We start from the raw sequence: 19,200 nt of genomic DNA on the forward strand, positions 1-19,200 counted from the left end.
CCCAGCCAAGCCGCTGTCATGGCGAATGGCTCAACAAATTTGCATCAAATGTAGGCTGCCGCACCGAATAATGGTCGAGTGGGCCATGGCGCCGTCATGGAGGTCAACACGGAGGCCGACGTGGACGCCGTCGTCGACCCCGCCGCCATGAGCGCCGTCATCGGCACCGCCATGAACGCCGACAAGAAAGCCTTCATGGTCACTGCCACGGACACTGCCATGGACACCGCCATGGACACTGCCACGGACACTGCCATGGACACCGCCATGATCACTGTCATGGACACCGTCATCGACACCGCCCTGAACGCCGTCATGGATCGTGGACGCGGCGGCCGCTCGTTGCCGGGGGCCCGGGGGCCCGGGGGCCGCCCTGCAGCAAGCCCTGCAGGCCCTCGCCGCGTCCTTCAACGCGTCCTTGAACGGCGATGTCCGGCGGAAGGCTTCCGGAAATGAACCGGGGGCCATTTATGACGGGCAAGCGACCCAGCCCAGCCCGGCCCAGCCCGGCAGCATGAAGCCCGACTCCGAGAGGCGTGTTCGTCGCTCTGCCTCCCTCGCTCTCGAGGGGCGTCCCGTACGGGTGCGAGAGAGACGGAGCGACGAGAACGCCTCTGATCAGTCTGCTGATGGGCATCGAGCGTTTCGGTTTCGGCACCTCAGCGGCCGCGCCGAGCGCCATGCCCATACAGTGCAGGCGTAACAGGCGTGCAAATAAATAGTCATCCGAGACAAACACGAGCGGAGCCAACAGCTCAGCGGCTCCCGGCGGCCGGCGGCTGGCGGCAGCATGTGTTGACCACTTAACACTCTTACATTCGCACTTTTCCTTCCGCCAGCCGAGTGACTCGGCGTCTCCCTCGCACCCTGAAGGAGAGTCCCACGAGTGCGACCGAGACAAAGCGACGAAACGACTCTTGCGAATCGCGCGGCGGTTGCCGTCCGTCGCGGCGGTCGCGGCTTCAGCAACAGTGTGAGGGGCCGAACTAGGCGAGCTAGCCGAGCGCCGTGCCGAAGTCCTTCGCGAGAGCCGAAGCGCCGCTTCGGGGCTGGTCGGGCTGGTCGGGGCCCCGCTGGGGCCGCCGGGGCCCGGTCCGCGGGGCTCCGCGGGGGCGCGGGGCGGGGGCGCGGGGAGGGGGGCGCGGGGAGGGGGCGCGTGGCCGCGGCGCTGGGCGGCGCGCCTCTGGTCTGGCCGGCAGTGTGAGACGGGGAGGCGGCCGCGAGAGATCACGGAGCTTGCTGTGCGCGTTGAAGACGGGACGAGCTGGACTGACAGTGTCAACTCAGTGTCAACGCGGTGTCGGCGCGGTGTCGACTCAGTGTGAACGCAGTGTCAACGGGCCTGGCAGAGAGCAGGCGGTTCGACAGGCGTAGCGTAGCGTAGCCCCGCCAGCGAGTTTGCGAGTGCAGTGTGCAGTGCGTGCGAGTGCGCTTTGGCCGCTGCAGTGTGCCGCACACAGTGCACACAGTGTGCCGGCCGTGCCGTGGCGTGCCACGTCTAGTGCCCGGCGTGCCTTGGTGACCGTGGTGCAGCAGCCAGCGCGGCCAGCGCAGCACAAAGGCTTCGCGGCTTCGCCTTCAACATGACGGTGGGCATGGGCGCGACGGTGGCCGTGGCCACGGAGGCCACCGCGACGTCGTCCTCGGCGTCCGCCATCTCCGCGGACCAGGACCAGGCCGACCAGGCGCGGTCGGCGAGCAGGACGGCCTCCAGGACGGCCTCCAGGACGGCCGCCGGCCTCCAGGACGCCGGCGTGGGCGCCGCGACGTGGGGCCACGACCCGGAACGGGCGCCGGCCAGCATCGCCGGGCTGTACTTCGGGGACCATGGAGCCCACGGGCATGACGTAAGTAGAGACCGGGTGTCATCACGGAGCTGCCGGCGCGGCGGCGCGCGGCCCGGCCCTTCCGCCGCCGGCCGGTCTGTCTGTCTCTCTCGCACCCACGCGGGACGCTACATTAGTGTGTGGGTGAGAGAGAGACAACCCATTCGGAATGAATCTAGTACTGGCCGGGATGTCGGATGCCGGGATCGAGCGAGGCTAGCGAGTGCAGCCGTGACGCCCTGCAGTGCATCAGCTGGGCCCCCGCCTGGCTGGCTGCCTGGCTGCCTGCCTGGCTGGCCGCCCGCCTGGCTGCCTGCCTGCGGGTCGGGTGGGCGTCCGAGCGGGGAAGGGGCAACTCAGCTGCCAGGAAGTGTTTTCTATTGCACACACAAACACCGCCCGAGACTGACTGTACTGGCTCTGTACTGTACAGCTGTACACTCCTCTACACGCGCGGCATCGGCGGGGCCCCGGCTCGGCTCGCAACTCGCACCGGCTGGCAACAAGGCACATCACTGTGTTCATTGCGTTCACGCTGTGGGTCCTTGCCGCCCTTTTCACACTGTCGCGAATCGGCGAACGGAATGCGATAAACGCCGCTAGTTCTAGAATGCACCTCACCAGCTGACTGCGAGTGGGAGAGAGAGGCCGCTACTCCTTCTCCCTCGCACTCGCGGTGCGTCCCGCGGGGTGCCTGAGGGAGACTCCGGAACGCACCCCACTCGTCGGGCATCTCTCTCGCACGCACGGGGCGCGCCGTGGGGGTGCGAGAGAGACAGAGCGACGAACCGATCCTCCGGGCGGCAGCGTGCCCAAGTGCAGGCACTGTGCAGGCACTGTGCAGGCACTGTGCATTCTCCCTGGGAAAGTGCGGCTCCGATACACTTTACGCTGTAAACACTTGCCTCCTCCTTTTAGCGGTGTGGCTGCGAAAGCCGCAAGCCGCGATGGCGAGTCAAGGCACTCCGCGACACATGCACGGCATGCAACTGGAGGAAAGTTTTAATTGGGCGCCTCGGTGCAATCGTCGCTCTGGCTCGCTCACACCTATCCGCGCCTGACGGACAGACAGACGGACGGACGGACAAACGGACAGACAGACAGGCCGGCGGTTCGGATTTAGGTTAGGTCGCGATTGGGTGGTCGTCGGCGCTCCGCTCCGCCCCGCCGTACCGCTTCTTATCACTGTTATCATATCACGCAGCCTCAGGTGCTCGGCGAGGTGCTCCGGGCGTGATAGCGGGGGCCGTCTGGGGCCGCCTCTCCGCCAGGCAGGCCGGCCAGGCAAAGCCGGCAAAGCACAGCCCGGCGCGGGATGACCCGTCGGCCGCGGCATTGCGTCAGCCTTCGTCAGCGGCGCGGCGCGGCGCGGTGTCGGTCGGCAGACTCATCCGTCGCTCCGTCTCTCTCGCACCTCCGCGGGACGCCCCGCGAGTGCGACAGAGACGGACACAGCGACTCGGAACCATTCCGCGGTCAGCTGCTGTCAGCCTGGCGGGCCGTCGTCAGCGGCCAGCCCGGCCAGCCGGTGGAGGACTCGCGGGCAGACCGGGCAGACTAACTCTGCCGGGACGGCGCGGCGGACGCGGGAAGGAGCCGGGCGTGTTGACTTGGCCGGCGAGTAGCCGAGTAGCCGCGGTGGCCAGCAAAACAAGTCCCCCCCCCCCCCGCGTGCGTCTTGTGCCTAGTGCCTATCGCTGCCTGCGGGGCTGCCTGCGGGGCTGCCTGCGGGTACCCGCGCGCGGGCCGCAAGTCCGCCTTCCTTCCTAGGACGCTATGTCTCTCTCGCACCTTGCCACAGCGCCCCGGGGGTGCGAGAGAGACAGAGCGACGAATACGACTGTGTGCTGGTCGCGGCCCATGAATGACGAGCAACTAGAGAGCGGCGTCGCTGTTGACTTGTTATTTGGTTACTTGGTCCAACTTGGCCGGCGTCGCGACTATGTCTTTTGTTTACCGGCGGGCTGATGGTTCGCGGCACGTAGCGGCGCGGTGGTACACAGCCACACGGCGCAGGCACGGCGGAGGCACGGCGGAGGCGGGCCAAAACGGGGCGGGCTTTGAGCCGGGCGGACTGACTCCGAGAGTCGTTTTCGTCGCTCTGTCCCTCTCGCACTCACGGGGCGTCCCGTATGGGTGCGAGAGAGACAGAGCGAGACTCTCGGAATGAGTGTGCTGTCGCCTGGGTGGGACAGGCTTGGGACAGGCTTGGGACCGCCGGGCGGGTAAACAACGCGAGAGTGGAGCACGCCGCCGCACGGCTGGCAGTGCCCTGGCACCATGGAGATAGACTGGCACTCGTGTCATTGTGGCGTCCTTCGCCCTGTCGTCCTGTGTCCGGTGCACAGTGGATTTGCCAGAAGACCGGTGGAGGCGGTCAAAGTTCCGGACGCGTTTTGAGCTGCAGAGTCGCTAAATGAGACTCGAACCGCACGTGTGACCCCACCAATGGATTGCTCTCCGAACGAGGAATCCATTGGTGGGGTCACACGTTCGGTTCGAGTCCTGCTTAGCGACTCTGGAGCTCAAAACGCGTTCAGCTCGAGCTTTGGCGCCCACTGGCGGGGTCAGGCGCGCCGGCTAGGCAACCCGGTGCGCATGCGTGTGACGGCGTTGCCTACCCCGGCTTGGTCAGGGGCTCCGCCCGCTCGCTCCGCCGCGGGGACGTTGACGACGTTGACGACGTTGACGACGTTGACGACGGGGTACCCAGCCACCCTCCCCCACCCCCACGGAGCCGAGGCAGGGCGGCCAGGCCAGACAGGTGCGGGGGTGTCCACGCCGAGACGGCCGAGACAAGCCAAGCCGCCCCGCCGGGCCGCCCTCGGCAAGTGTCTATCGCAGTCCACGCTGATGCGTTTCGTCGTCGGCGGCGAGGGGGAGGATGAGTCTGCAGCCGCCTCGGCTCGGCTCGGAATGCCCCCGGTGCACTTCGACTGCACATTGCACATCCGTCTACCCGTCTCGAGGGGCTGCAGTTTGCCCGGCGCCATTTACATCCAGCCATTGTGTCTTGGGGAGCGTCTCCGCCTCCACCCCCAACGCCACCCCGCCGCTCCCCTCCCCCCCCCCTCTCTCTCTCTCCCTCTCTCGCTCGCCCTCTCCCTTCCCCGTCCCGCACTCGGTCGATAGGCCTAGCCCAAGACTTCCTTGCGCTGCCCCCCCCCCCCGACTTTCCCTTTCTGTTCCCCCATTGTGTGACGACCCCTCCCTCCCCGCAAGCCGTTCCCGGCAGATGTAACAAGTGAAATTTGAATCAATATTTCGTGCTTTGTCGCTGTATCGGCCGTGGCCGACGACGCTACCGCTGCTCGTTCTGCAGCCTGAGTCCGAGAGTGGTCGTTCTCGCCGCTCTGCCTCTTCGGAATCAGGCTATGCAGCTCGGCTCCGCCATGGCTCCGCTGCGTCCCAGTCGGTTGTGTACCCACTCGCTTCGTCTCTTGTGACCGTACACGTCACCCTGTTATCTGCCCACTGGCACTTCTGTCTGTGTGTGCATGTGTGGGTGACATAACGCCCACGCTGCGGGCGGGGCGTGGGGCCTCGGGGGGGCCGCGGGGGCTCGCGAGCGCCGGCCGGTACCGAAAAAAGGCGAATGTATCTCGCGGACGAGCAGAGCCACTGTTGCAAGCAGAAGCACTGAAGCAGAAGGCAGTCGCGGCGGCCGGCCTGCGCCGTGCAAACAACAACCGCAAACTGTTGCAAAGTGCGCGGCGCCTGCCTGCCTGCCTGCAATGCTAGCACTGCCAGTATCTGCCGGTCTAAGGTTAAGGCGGAAGATCACGCCGCGCACGAAACTAAAATCCGCCAGGCTGCGCCACCGTCTGCAGCCGAGGGACGGGCTGGCTGCTCTGCCGGGCGGCACGTGCTGCCTGCGTAGCGCTCCGGCCGATACAGTTCACCTGCTGTCCCTATTCCCCAAACAATGGCGAAGTCATTGCAGTTTACTTTCCTGTCCGCTCGCCCGGGGCGGGGCGGGGTGGGCGGGGAGCCTCAGGTAGTCCGGCTAGCCCAGCGCGGTGCACGCGGCCGGCTGCGGCCGGCCTGCCGGCGTCTACCTGGCCGCCGGGGTGCGTCAGCCCCGCCGCATGTGTCGCCGCATTGTCTTTGTCGCACTCGCAGCAGCAAGTGGGAAAGACAGAGACGGACAATGACACCGCCGGGACTAGCTTCCACTACGCCACCCAGGGAAACCCGGCAGCCCAGCGGAGAGCCTGGCGAGATGTTCGTCGGCCTCCAGCGGGCTCCAGTCGGCGGGCAGGAAATTTTACAAGTTTAGTGATTTGGGTCAAAAATTGTGTATTTTTGTATACTATCCCAAAGCGCGTTTCAAGAAACGCTGATTATTTCTATACCCATTTCCCCGAGATGGATTTGGGTGAAGGAGATGGTGCTTTACTTGTTTTCGGCGCTATATGAGTTGCGCGGACATAGACAGTTCACAGTCCGCTCCAGAGTTTTCACTGAAATTCGACAGGGGCGTTACAAGGCGATTGGCGGAGGGGGTGGTATATTTTATTTCAGGTTCAGACGTCTTGTCTCTTTTTGGTGAGAGGTCAAAGTGTTGCATGGAGCCCTGCGCTGTACTTGTAAAGGTATCATCTGCTAAAAAAAATACATGATGTAGCGCTTTACATTCAAATCCTTGCGTGACACTGAAATAAATATTAAAAAATGAGAGTTAAAAAATGGTACAATTATTTTGGACCGGGCTTCGGGGGACACTCTGACCGCCCATCAAGTGGTGACTAGACATTTGACCGAATAGTGAAATACAATCCCCCCTCCGCCAATAGCCATAACGCCCCTACCGAATTTCCCTCAAAAAATTCAGATTCAATTTTGAACCGTCTATCCGCGCAAGTGGTAAGAACCAGCGTGGTACTCAAGTGGAGCAGTTCCCTGCATCCACTCATCTGGGAGAAATAAATGTGATGTCCTGTCTTGAAACGCGCTTTAAAATGCGCCAAATGTTTTTAAACTCAAATCTCAAAATTAGGAAAATTTTAGGCCAATGATGCAGCATGGTGCCGGGCGAAGCTGGCGAGTGTCGGCGACTGGTGGTGCTAACGCGGCCGCGGATAAAATTAAAAATTTTCATGACGCATCTCGTGTCGCTGGGATACGGTCTGCTGGCGCAAGTGCGACCAGGGAATTCCATCCGAGAGCTCGCAACGACTCGCATCGGCTTCGCCGGACTTCCCTGGCCGCCATGGAGTCTAGGCTGTGCGCCACGGGCCGACAGACCTTCACCATGTGGGCCCCTAAAGAGTTAGCAAAAATTAGATCACACCATCCTCTCGGCTCACTGTTCCTCTACGGCCCTGTCAAATTTCAGCCTAAAATTCCGAGCAGTGCCTGAATGGTCGATGTCCGCGCGAAACTGCGCGTCACATTTCGTCCCTGCGGCGGCTGGTACTGCTGCACGCACGATTCGAATCGGCGCGCGAGCGCGCCAAAGCTCCGAGCGGCCGCGTCCGGGAGGGCAGCATTCCGTCCTCCCCGCACTCCCTCGTTCCGCGCAAGGAGCGAGCGACGTGCTGGCCTGCCAGGCAGCCAGCCTGGACGCGGCCGCCGGCCGATCGGTCTGTCTGCCTGCAGCGCGCTGCAGCGGCACCCTGGCCGTGCCGAGCGCAGCCAAGCCGTCGCCTGCCCCCCGACCCCCGCCACCACCCCCCGTGCTGTGCGGGCGGGTATCAAAGATATCCAGGAAAGTCGGGGGCTCCGGAGTGCTAGTGTTTGCGCGGACATAGACCACTTTCGCCCCGCTCGGAATTTTGCGATGAAACTTGGTGGCTGCATGGAGCATTAGTTTACGCAGGGAATGACGTATTTTATTTTCTCCTGAGGCTTCAGGGCGCTTTGCAGCGTAAGATCAAAACACAGAGCGATTTTCAAGGTTTTTCAAGGGCTCTGCAGGGCGAAATAGGCCCTTCCGCGAAATATAAAATATGTCATTCCCTAGAGGAGGTCAAGACGAACCGGGGGATACCTCAAAAATGCCACAAATGTGCATATTCTAGGAGTGGTCTATGTCCGCGTAAGTGAATTTTCTCAACTTTAACAAGCTTTTCCGGAAAAACTAAAAATTTTTTCGAGAAACCGATACCAGGGCGTTCATGTACTCAGCAAGACCTTTCAAATGGTGTATTCACCTAAAAAAATTTTGATCGTGATCTTCCGCCTTAAGGCCTCCGGTCTCCACGAGGAGCACCGCACCGCGGCGGGTGCAGGCGGGTGCCGCTGCAGCAGACCGATTCCGAGAGTCGTTTTCGTCGCTCCGTCTCTCTCGCCCCTGTGCGGGACGCCCCATGAGTGCGAGAGAGGCAGAGCGACTCTCTGAATCGGTCTCTCTCTGGCGGTGGGAGAGAACCAGAGCGACGAAGCGGTCGGGCCGGTCGCACTGCATCTTGCCCCTCTCGTCGTCGTCCTCCGCGCTGCAGCGCTGCAGCCCGCGCCGCCGTGCACCCCCCAGGACCCCCAGGACTTCCAGGGCCTCCAGCAGGGGGAGGGGGGCGTGGGGCACATCTAAACCGGTTGGCTGGCTGCCGGGCTGGCCGCCGCGCTGGGGCCGCGGGGCCGCGGGGCCGCCGCCAGCTCGTCCAATTTCATCCTCGTCCCGGTCGTCCCGGCCGTCGCCGTTCCCGTCCTAGTCCGCCCCTGCCCGCCGCTACTGCGGGCCTATGGCGGCATGGCGGCCCATGGCGGCCTATGTCCGGCCCTTGCCTTTTCTAGGCCAGACGGGATTTAGGCGGCGTTGCCGGCGTTGCCGCGTTCAACGGGCTCGCTCCAAAACCGCGCCGTCTCGCTCCCTCGCACGACAGAGACACAGCACGCCTCGATGTGTTTTGCTCGTTTTCCTTGTTTCCCGCCGCGGTTCCGCCAGTCATCCCGGGGCACTGCCAGGCATTGCCTGTGGTATCGCTGGACAACAAAGCCGACTCCCTGCAGACCGATTCCCGAGCACGGCAGCCTCTCTCGCACTCGCGGGGCGTCCCGTGTGGGTGCGAGAGAGACACAGCGACGAAAGCAGTGCTCGGAATCAACCTGCAGGCCGTCTCCTCGGTCTCCTCGCTCACCTTGGGAACCTTGCGTTGCTTTCTGCCGCCTTCGTCTTCTTCCATAGGCCGTGCCGTAGGCCGTAGGCCGTGCCATGGGACGGCGCCGCAACCACGTGATCGGGGGGAGGGGGGAGGAAATGGCCAAATATTCGGTCACGTGGGCGGCGAAACTGGCTAACAGCGCGGACAACGACTTGCACTTGATTCCGGCAGAGTTTTCACGTTGGAGTGATCACTGGCTCGTGTGAGTGTGTGTGTGAGAGAGACTGTGTGAGTCGTGCCCTAACAAAGGCCGCGTTGACTCGCAGCCCGGCGCCTCTTCCGCCCCTCCCCCCTCCCCCCTCTTTGGTACTTCCCTCCCCTCCCCTCCCTCCGTACTTCTCGCGGACACGGCTCGGACACGGAACGGTACCCACACACACCCACACCAACACACACGTATACACACTCTCAAAGAGCCATGCACACAAACACACACACACACACACGTGTTTGTGTGCTCGTGTTAGATTTACTGCCCGTTGCATGCAGAATGGCAGCCAGGCCGTCGCTGCAATGGCCCGGGTTGGACCAGGTGTACTGAACCGAGGTTTCCGAGCTTCCCGAGGCTCGGGCCGCGACGCGAGCCGCAACGGTGCTGCAAACCCGGCCGGCCAGTTTCAGTCAGTTCAGGCATGGCGGCGCGGCGCGGCGGGTTTTCGGGCCGAACCGGCCAACTTGGCTTTGTTTGTTTTGATCCGCTGACTAGTGCTCGCACCACGCTAGAGAGCTGGGCGAGCGCCCCGCCCCGCCCCGCCCCGCCCCGCCACGCCTATCCGCGGGCGCGGTGCTGGTGCGGGCGGCGTTGCCGCTTGTGTAGTCCGTCTGTCCGTCTGCCGGTCCGAGCCTCCGCCCGTCCCGTCCGCCAGCCAAGGACATTCCGTTTGGGCTGTTTGGGCTGGCCGAAAAAAAGCAACAACGGACTGCCACTGAACCACTGCCGCATGGACTGCCCTGGCACTGCCCTGGCACTGCCCCGCCGCTCTATTCGCAGCGGAAACAGGGGCTGCTCGGAGAAGGAGACTCAGGACTCAAGTCGCGGCGAAGGACGCTGGACAAGGACGCTGTAGACGGTTTCCGAGAGTCATTTTCGTCGCACTGTCTCTCTCTCTCTCTCTCTCTCTCTCTCTCTCTCTCTCTCTCTCTCTCTCTCTCTCTCTCGCACTCGTGGGGCATGCCGCACAGCGACGAAAACGACTCTCGGAATGAGTCTGCTGTCGAGTGTTGAACGGGGATTTGAAGTAAAGCCGATTGATTTGGATCCCCCGCTGCACGCGAAGAGAGACAAAGAGAGAAGCGAAAGCGGCCGCCTTGTCGCGCAGTCCGCACCCTTCCCTTCCCTCCAGCGAAGGGCCCTGCCTGCCAAGGGCCCCTCCGCGCAGCACTCCCAGAAATATAACATCCTTGGGCACTCCACCCTCGCCCAGCCAGCCCAGCCCAGCCCAGCCCGCCCGGGAGCCCAGCCTGCCCAGCCCACCCGAGCCCCGCCGATGACCCCCCGGGGGGCCAGCCGACTAGCCCGGCTAGAGTCCTGCCTGGCCCGGGCGCCCGGGAGCAGGCAGGCAGCAGCCAGGCAGGCAGAGAGGGGCGCGCGGTGGGTGACGGCGATGACACGTCCGTGGCGCCCCCTCGTCCGCGTCCCGCCCCCTTTGGGCCCCCGGGCCCCCTGCCAAGGACGCGGGCGGAAGGACGGACGGACGGAAGGACACGTGCTAGCAGGAAGGGTGAGGGGAGGGGGGGGGAGGCTCAAAGTCGAACTCTCTCCTTCGCCTTTGCACTCCTGCGACCTGCGACCTCGTCTGCGCTGCGTTCACTCCACTCGCCGGCGGCGTGGGCTTTGGGCACGTTGACGCCTGGCAGCAGGCAATGCTTGCGCTTGCGGCCAGCGTGCTCGGGCGTCGGAATGGTTGCCTACCCAGCGCCCACCGCGAGGTGAAGGGAGGGGGAGGGGTGTCCGGTCCGGGTCCGGTCCGGATGTCAGTCTCGCGTCGTCTGCTCTCGGGTTGCTGGTTGCTGGGCGTCGGGATGTTCTGCGACTCTGCGTCCGCGGCTCTCTGGACGCGTCGCGCTTGCCATGCTTGTCATGCGGTGCAATGCCGGAGCCCGTCTCCTGTTTCCAGAGCAGCGTCCAGAGCCGACTGGCCCGCTCGCCTTCTTCCTTCCATATCGCCACAAATAAGTTTTGCAAACGATGGAGGTTAGGGGTTTCGCAGAGTAGCAGCCGTCTCGCGGCGTGATCCTACGAGATCCCAGTCGCGGCACCACGCCGGGACTGGGCTCATGCCAGAAACGAAAAAAAAAGAAAAGGATTGTATTTAATGTGAAATTTTATTTTGTTCGCAGATCGAGTCCCTCTTCATTGATTCCTGTCTGCCAAGTAACTGTGTGGATGCGGTGACAAATCTTATGGCCTTCCACCCAACGTATTTGGACATCTATCGAACTACACAGAACTTCATTCTTCGTGGAGATGGACCTCTGCCTTTTGATTACCGGCATTATATTGCCATCATGGTAAGGACATCATGATTTTTCTGATCAGTTTTAATGATGATGCTGGCAAGAACTGTTCACTTAGTTTTTCTTTGTTCATTCTGTTTTGTCCAGGCTGCAGGACGACATCAGTGCGATTACCTAATCAATATGCAGAAGCAGGAATTCCTGATGCAGGGAGGAAATCAAATGTGGCTGAAAGGTTTAAGCCACATTCCACCAAAACTGCACGATCTCTATGAAATAAATAAAATCCTAGCACATCGGCCGTGGTTACTAAATAAATCTCACATAGAGGTGTGTTATGTTTTAGTTCAAACCCTACTTTAAAAAAAAATTAATCTATATAAAATAAGTTGACACTATTTCAGATGACTTAAAATTAAAATAATGTTTTTTTTTGTTGTGTTTTCCCCCTCAGAAACTTACCAAAGGACAGGACAGCTGGTCATTGGCCGAAGTTGTGCATGCTCTAGTGCTGCTTGCTCACTTCCACTCCTTGGCAAGCTTTGTCTTTGGATCAGGGATCAACGATGAACCAAGATACCACTTAAGTTGTGAAACTACCAGAGTAGAAGAGCCTGTATTAACCCTTTCTCCTCCTCCTCATAGTTCTAAAGCACAGACCACAACAGTAAAGCTTGATGAGCGCAAAGGTATTGATATTGTTCTTGATTTTGTAATACTGTAGAAGTCTTTCATTATTATAAAAAAACTTATCTTATCTTATTTTGACCAGGTTTCAAAGATGAGAATCCAGTTGCCATGTCCCCAACTGAACCCGAAGTTGGAGTTGATACGCTTATGGAAAGGATGAAGACCCTATCAGAGCGCTCAGAGGAAGTCTCTGCTGAGGAGCACAAGAAAAGATTTGAACATGTTGAATCTCAGAGTGCAGAGCTGTCTGTACCTCTTGGCCAGCGTACTCCACCCATAAAACCAGACATCAGTCATTTTGTAGAAGATCCGAAGTTTGCTTATGTGGACTTTGCTCATCGTGGTGTTCAGATTCCCACTTTCAGAGTTCAGGTATTACCAAAAGTACATTTACTTTTACCTTGAGCTCAGTCAGATGAAAATGTATGACCAAACATCACCCTTTCTCAACGTTACAGGATTACTCTTGGGATGACCATGGCTATTCCTTGGTGAATCGGCTCTACAGTGAAGTTGGCAACCTTCTGGATGAGAAGTTTAAGACAACTGCCAGTTTAACATACAACACCATGGGAGGGAGACAAGATGTTGACACTACAACATTTCGTAGAGCTGTTTGGAATTACATACAGTGTATATATGGCATAAGGTAAATCATTCAACAATTTTTGTCTGTTTTCCTTTCCCAATGGTATTTACGGTTTTGTTTATGTTCTATGTCTGTTTTAGGCATGACGATTATGACTATGGAGAGGTCAACCAACTTGTTGAGCGATCCCTCAAGGCATTCATTAAGACAGCTTGCTGCTATCCTGAGAGGCTAACAAGGCGAGATTATGACAGAGTGATGCGCGAATTTTTGCATTCAGAAAAGGTAAGTTCTGTGGAGAAAAAAACATGTTCAGGGTAGAAAAATTTAATCTTTCACACATGACTTTATTATTGTTTTCTTTTTCCACAGATCCATGTAAATCTTATGATCCTGGAAGCTAGAATGCAAGCGGAATTAATGTATGCCTTGCGGGCCATGATGCGGTACATGACATAAAAATTATGCCCAACTTCATCAAGTTTCAGCTCTAAAAATATTTCACATGTGTCATTTCTAAGCTTACATAATTGAGGAAATGTGTCAGAAAAAGCTGAACTATGCACAACTGTATCAGTTTTGGAAGCTAGTACGAATTTGTGATCTTTCCCTGTGGATTGAATTTCTTCAAAGTTAAAAGCAGTAAATGTTAGTCTTAAATTCGATAATCAAATTACTGTGCTTTGAATCATAGTCAAAGTGCCAATCATGAATTATTTATTGAGATAGGTCTGGTGCTTTGACACCAACAACTCAACTATGCATATTTTGTTTTAAATGCGACAAAATGTCTCCGTCATTAATTTCCAAACAAGCAGGTGTTGCATTTGCATTTTGGCAGTAACCGATTTATGGTAATTTGAACAAGCTATCTTGGAAGGAAGGTTTCTGTTTCTTCCGCTTCAAGGATTTCACAACCTTCCAGCCCTAGCAAAGTAATGATTGTGTGTTAGTGTATGAGTGTGTGAGTGAACATGAATGTGTGTTTGAGTGTGTGTGTTGTGTGCATAAGAGTGCACCTATTCATGAGCTTTTTTATTTTTGTAGTGGGTCATTAGCACTTGACCATCAACTCATGCTTTCATTAAATTCCTCATAAGAGTAAATTCAGATAATAGACCTTTGTGCTATTAGAGCCACGAGTCATAGACTCCACCTCTACCTGTGACGTAACTAGCCTGGTGTGACATTTAAGTAGGCAGTTGTTGACTAAGACCAGAGCTGTTTCTGCTCACTTCATATTCGTATACATGCTAAAACTATATTCCAAAAAACATATCTGACTTTAAAATGCATATCTGCAAATGTCTGTGAAAGACTGTTTGTTTGTTTCATTTCTATGCAAGTCACAAAATAGACAGCTCACAAATGTAAAGAAATCATGTGATGGTCACCAAAAGTGCTCTCTATTACTCATCTGTTTTTTTATTTGTTTTCTTTAAAGAATTATGATCTCAGTATTATACACCTAAAGAATTTTGAATTGGTTGGAGGTCATGAGGTATATTGGCAATGGAAAGCCAAAAATGAAGTTGTGCTTCAATTCAAAGATGCCCTGTGGAAGATTGGACTGCTGAAAATACCCTTCAGGCAAATGTGGTTACCCATGCCTGCCTTCCAACATTAAATAGTCTAGTCCTCTGGTGTTGCAAAAAGGTCAAAAACATTTCTTGCTTCTAATTTGTTTTTAAGGTTTAAAGTAACAATGGACCTATAATTGGATCTTTATCAAATGAAGTCTTCTGTCCTCATTCATGTCTTCATATGTTACACAATATTTATAATATTACCATTATGTTATCTGTGATGTTTCTAATTACTAATGTAGACATAAAATAGTGAGAGTATTTATATAACTTTTCAATGTAAAAGACAACCAAAATTTCCACAACGACCACTTGTGTTTGTTCTAAATTGCTATTATGTATGACGAATTTCTGAAGAGCAGATATCCTTGTGATATGATCACAAAGGTTGAAGCTAGAGTGTCATTGTATAACAGACCAGTATGCAACAGGAATGGCAGTGACTAGTTGCATGTAGTAAATTGTGATTTCCTGTGAGCATCATTACCACCCTTTGCAATGTAAAGAAATTTTAATGTAATTTTATTATTTTATTGTGCAGTTGTGTTTCAGACCTATTTATTAAAGCCCATGTTTGATACATGAGTAGTCATACAATTCATTCCCTGAGTGGTGAGGAACAGTAGAGAAAGATACATAAGTCTCTACTCTTCTGTTGCTGTTCCTTCTCCCACAATGAACACTAGATATTTGGTTAAAAATTTAATTCATTACAACATAAAAAATTCTACACCGATTATTATAGTATTAATTTAAAAAAAGAGGAACACATTTGTCTCAAACATTAAGGCACAGACTATTAGTACCACATTAATAAATGTATGTTGATGTAACAGATACATGATATTAATTCTAAATTCTTAATTTTAAAAACGCACAAATAAACATCTCTTACAGAATATAAAATGAAATGCAATGAATACTGAAAACAGTGCAGACATAAAGAAGTTACAATAACAAGGTATAAAAAGGCAAGATAAGATTTACTTTGTACATACAATAGAAACTGCAAATGAAGCTACAAAATAATTGGACTCAGATCTTTTCATATATTAACTGCTCTTAAAGCTGACTGGACCGAAGACGTATAAAAAAAAAAACTAGTAACTTTGTTTATCATAGAACAAAATAAGATCATGGCCACAGAGTACCTTTCCTCAGGTGTAACACTACTTTTATGAATTAAGAGGACAGTAATTTGGACAGTTCACTTTTGTCTCAACCGTTTGGGGGGCTGACCTTGGCTAAGGATCGTTGTAATAAGGACACAGCCAGATATGAAAAGTGATATCAGGAGAATGCTTGGCTCCACCAAAGCAACAAATGACCGGATAAAATCGAGAGCAAGCTTGAGCCATGCAACTGGAGGCTCCTCTTTAGCACTTGGACTCAAAACTTTCATAGTGTTCAGATAATCTAGCAATGGTGGATGATCACGAGTGAAGATAGGGAAGTACTCACCAACCTTTTCCCTGGTCCACCAGCTAGAGCCCCACCTGATGAGAAGAGTTAATATTGTTACAAAAACAGTTTATTTCTGAACCTGATACAGCACAGCCAAACAACGACTATCTTAAATACCTTTGTTTCCAGTCAGTGTAACGATAATGGTACAAGCTTGCTTTGAGGTATCTTGGTGGTTTGCTTGGGAATGGGTTACGTGATGCATCCAGCAACTGCAAGACTTCTGGTTGCCCCGAGAGTATTCTATAAGTCAAGCTCATCAGCCAGGGATTCTGATGGTAAGTGCCAAGAGCAGCAAACCACATTTGCCAATCTAGTCTTGGCTGGTATGGAGCTGAACAGGTTGAAAGGAAGATATTTAGAGTCCAGTTCATATAGGAGAATGAAGACAACTGACTCAACCAATAGCAACTACATCATTTTGTTCCTACTAAGAGTAAGAGTGCTACTTACATGCTATTTACACTAAAACAAACACGTTAAGGGGAACTCACCAACAAATGGAAGGGTAGAATTTACATTTCCAGGTTTGTAAAGGAACTCATATTCTTTCCATGGCCCCTCCAGAGAATTAGAGCCTTCAATAATCACTTCTGGCCTCCCTTCAACTCCAGTCATTCGACGAAAAAGACCATAACCATCAACAAGGCGCCATTGTTGTGTTTTAGTATGCCATGACCGAATTTCAGAGTTAACTGTGGTGTTGCCACTAGGGTGCAAAGTGGAGTATGGAACCTGATGAAGTAAAACGAAAATTATGGCATGAAAAATTATTGGACAGATTAAAAACTGTTTTGAATGAACAGGAAGTATGTATTACTTACAAGACTGATTCCAAACACAAAAACGGCAATACTTGTATAGATGAGAACTGAACTTAAAGCTAGAGCTTTATTCAGGTATTTACTGGGGCGAAGTAAGGATTCGACAACACCACTTACAGCAGCGAAAACCAAAAAGCAGAAACCTATGATCACTGTCTGTGGAAGTGCTGCCCCAAGAGCATTATCAAATTCACTTAAATTGAATCCTGAAAGAAAAAAAATTGCGAAAATTGATGAGTGATTTGAGGGAGAAGGTAGAAAGGCATAACATGTTATATCTTTACACTAACCAATAGAAGTCTCAATGGACCAATCTGGATTGAATTTGACATTGAAAAGCATCACCATTGCAAATGATAACAAGGCAGCAGCTAGAAGACTGGACAACTGAGAAAGTATCTTGTTGAAGGCAGAGGAAGTATTACCTAAGAAAAGAACAACAAAATAAAAATTAAATTATCTTGTTTCTTATGGGTATTTAAATTTGACAATCTGATTGATAAATCATGAAAGGTGAAAACAAACTCACTAATAAAGAAATCATCATCCAAAAGAGAGAGACTGAGTGTGATAGTCAAAAGGTTGAAGAAATTGTAGTTTCCAGTCAGGATGATATTTAACTGCAGAAACACCTGGAAGCATGATGCATAAATGTAACATATTCAGAGATTTGTTTCTTTCTTGAACACAAGAAAACACTGTTAATTTGATGTACTGTTACCTGAAGGACAAAGGCAAAGGTTCGGACTGATCTTAAAGGGAAGAAGAAAAAGGCTGGGACCAATGTTTCTGCTAATATAGCAACAGCAGTCACGAAACGAAGAAAACCAGTTGGAAGGTGGTGTGCATACCAGGCAAGAGGAGTTGGAATGCACTGAGACTCAAAATGAACATTGAGAGCTGAAAATGAATAAACAAAAAAGGGAAAACTTAAGACTATCTACTCTATGACTCAGGAAAGTAACAGGCCATTGATACATACCGTTCAGACCCCACCATGTCGGACAACCACTTGTCAGCTTAACAACACCAGATGAGAACATGAGTCGGAAGAAAAGCCAACGTACCAAGAAAAGGGAAATAGGATCTGTGGGCGATTGCTTCCTCGCACCACTACTGAACCACGGGGCTGCAATGATAGCTAAAATGCCAGATTCCAGCAAGAGAGAGTCCCTGGAGAAACAAAATAAGATAAGAAGACATAAGGGTCCTTGTATTAGAACCCTACATTATGTAGTGGTACATACCATTGGAATTCCATGAAAGTTTGACCAACTTGGCAAAGGGAGAAATACAGTGCCCAAAGTATGGCAAACACTGGCGCCGTGCAGAAGGATTGTTTAACAAATCTGTGATACAGAAACATGGAATAATAAAAACAAAAAGAGGACGGAATAAAGTGAATGTTTATTTTAAAAGGCAAGAAACTTACCCTGCAAGACCTAAGCCAGTTCCTGCCAGAGCCAACACATCCATCATGTACTCCGTATTGAGCCCCAGAAACGGAGCAAGCCATAGCAGAGTTGGTTTCACCTTAATGCGAGTCAAGATAGAGTCTGCTCCTTTCACTATCAGCTGAGTCCGGGCAGGTAAAATGCCATTTGTGCCATACAGTCCTGGTAAACAGATAGAATGAAATTATAACAAGGAAGTTGGGGCTAAGAGGAGGCACGAAGAGAGAAAGGCAATCTAATTCGAATCTCCGGTTCGAGACCCAAATATCAGAAATCATCAGAATTGGTGAATCAGCGTTTAAACCCCAATTTAAAGGTACAACAATTTGTGCCCGGTGTGCATCCACAGACGCTACGCTACAGCCGGGTACCATGATGATAAAATGGGTATTATTGAGGTTTTGGCCAGTATGGGTCAGGAATGCATTGAAAGAAACAATTTGGGCAGTTAGCACAATTAATTTCATAGAGTCTCATGCATTAATGACTAAAAGAACGCATAAATAAGGACAGGAAGCCGGTAAAATTTGCCGGTCCACGAAGCTTGCCTGGAATTTGTATGTAGAAAGAAGCGAACGCGAACATATATATGACACATATTCCTCTCAAGAAGAGATTCCGCGTGTAACGTAGACTCGCCATGCCCACGGATTAAATTGAGCCAGATCTTCTTCAATAATATCCCACACCCCCACAGACAACACAGCTGCACCTTCTCTCTCCTGTCTCTCTTTTGAAGGACGAAAAAATTTGACACATTCACATTCAGTAGGGTCTCGAACAGCTGCGAATAATGTATGAAAAATTTTCACGTCCTTTCTTGTCCCTTGTGGGCTCTATAGGACTTTGTTGCAATAGACGACTTGAGCTAGGCGAAAGAAGAGGAAGAAAACACCTTCCCGAACATGGCGGACGGCCGCCGTCGGCTGCTAGGACCAATGAGGGGCCGGCCGCCATGTTCGGGAAGGTATTTTCTTCCTCTTCTTTCGCCTAGCTCAAGTCGTCTATTTGGAAGTTTCGTAGTGAGGGATGGAGGGAAATTTACATGAGGACAGTTTGACATGAATTATTGATTATTCTTGAATTAAAATTTACAAGTAAAGAATCTCACATGTACACTGGAAAGATATACATAAACTTCAACACCAAAGACACCTTCAGATGAATCACTAGAACTTCTGCACTCAGAGAAACAGAAAAAATAAAC

The 19,200-nt window shown here is 53.2% G+C and overlaps 2 protein-coding genes across 3 annotated transcripts; one reads left to right on the forward strand and one right to left on the reverse strand.

The window, feature by feature from the left end:
• The first annotated feature begins 1,191 nt into the window (after positions 1-1,191).
• Positions 1,192-14,831, forward strand: LOC117647200 (sestrin homolog). Of its 2 annotated transcripts, none has more exons than XM_034388832.1 (8): positions 1,192-1,847; positions 11,270-11,440; positions 11,534-11,716; positions 11,841-12,075; positions 12,159-12,448; positions 12,535-12,725; positions 12,806-12,950; positions 13,038-14,831. In XM_034388832.1, the coding sequence occupies exons 1-8, from the start codon at positions 1,584-1,586 to the stop codon at positions 13,122-13,124; spliced, it is 1,566 nt and encodes a 521-aa protein (XP_034244723.1). In that variant the 5' UTR covers positions 1,192-1,583; the 3' UTR covers positions 13,125-14,831. The 2 variants fall into 2 exon arrangements, with proteins under 2 accessions (XP_034244723.1, XP_034244724.1); XM_034388833.1 differs by lacking the exon at positions 1,192-1,847 and adding an exon at positions 10,938-11,123.
• On the reverse strand, positions 14,793-18,748 carry LOC117647199 (lipase maturation factor 2-like). The gene is made up of 11 exons (XM_034388831.1): positions 18,542-18,748; positions 17,972-18,155; positions 17,787-17,888; positions 17,522-17,712; positions 17,261-17,439; positions 17,069-17,171; positions 16,830-16,964; positions 16,540-16,745; positions 16,210-16,450; positions 15,833-16,049; positions 14,793-15,747 (listed from the first exon to the last, which is right to left on the reverse strand). The coding sequence occupies exons 1-11, from the start codon at positions 18,633-18,635 to the stop codon at positions 15,459-15,461; spliced, it is 1,941 nt and encodes a 646-aa protein (XP_034244722.1). The 5' UTR covers positions 18,636-18,748; the 3' UTR covers positions 14,793-15,458.
• Between the last annotated feature and the right edge of the window lie 452 nt (positions 18,749-19,200).

Source organism: Thrips palmi, unplaced genomic scaffold, assembly GCF_012932325.1.
Source record: "Thrips palmi isolate BJ-2018 unplaced genomic scaffold, TpBJ-2018v1 HiC_scaffold_2, whole genome shotgun sequence".
Lineage (NCBI taxonomy): Eukaryota > Metazoa > Arthropoda > Insecta > Thysanoptera > Thripidae > Thrips > Thrips palmi.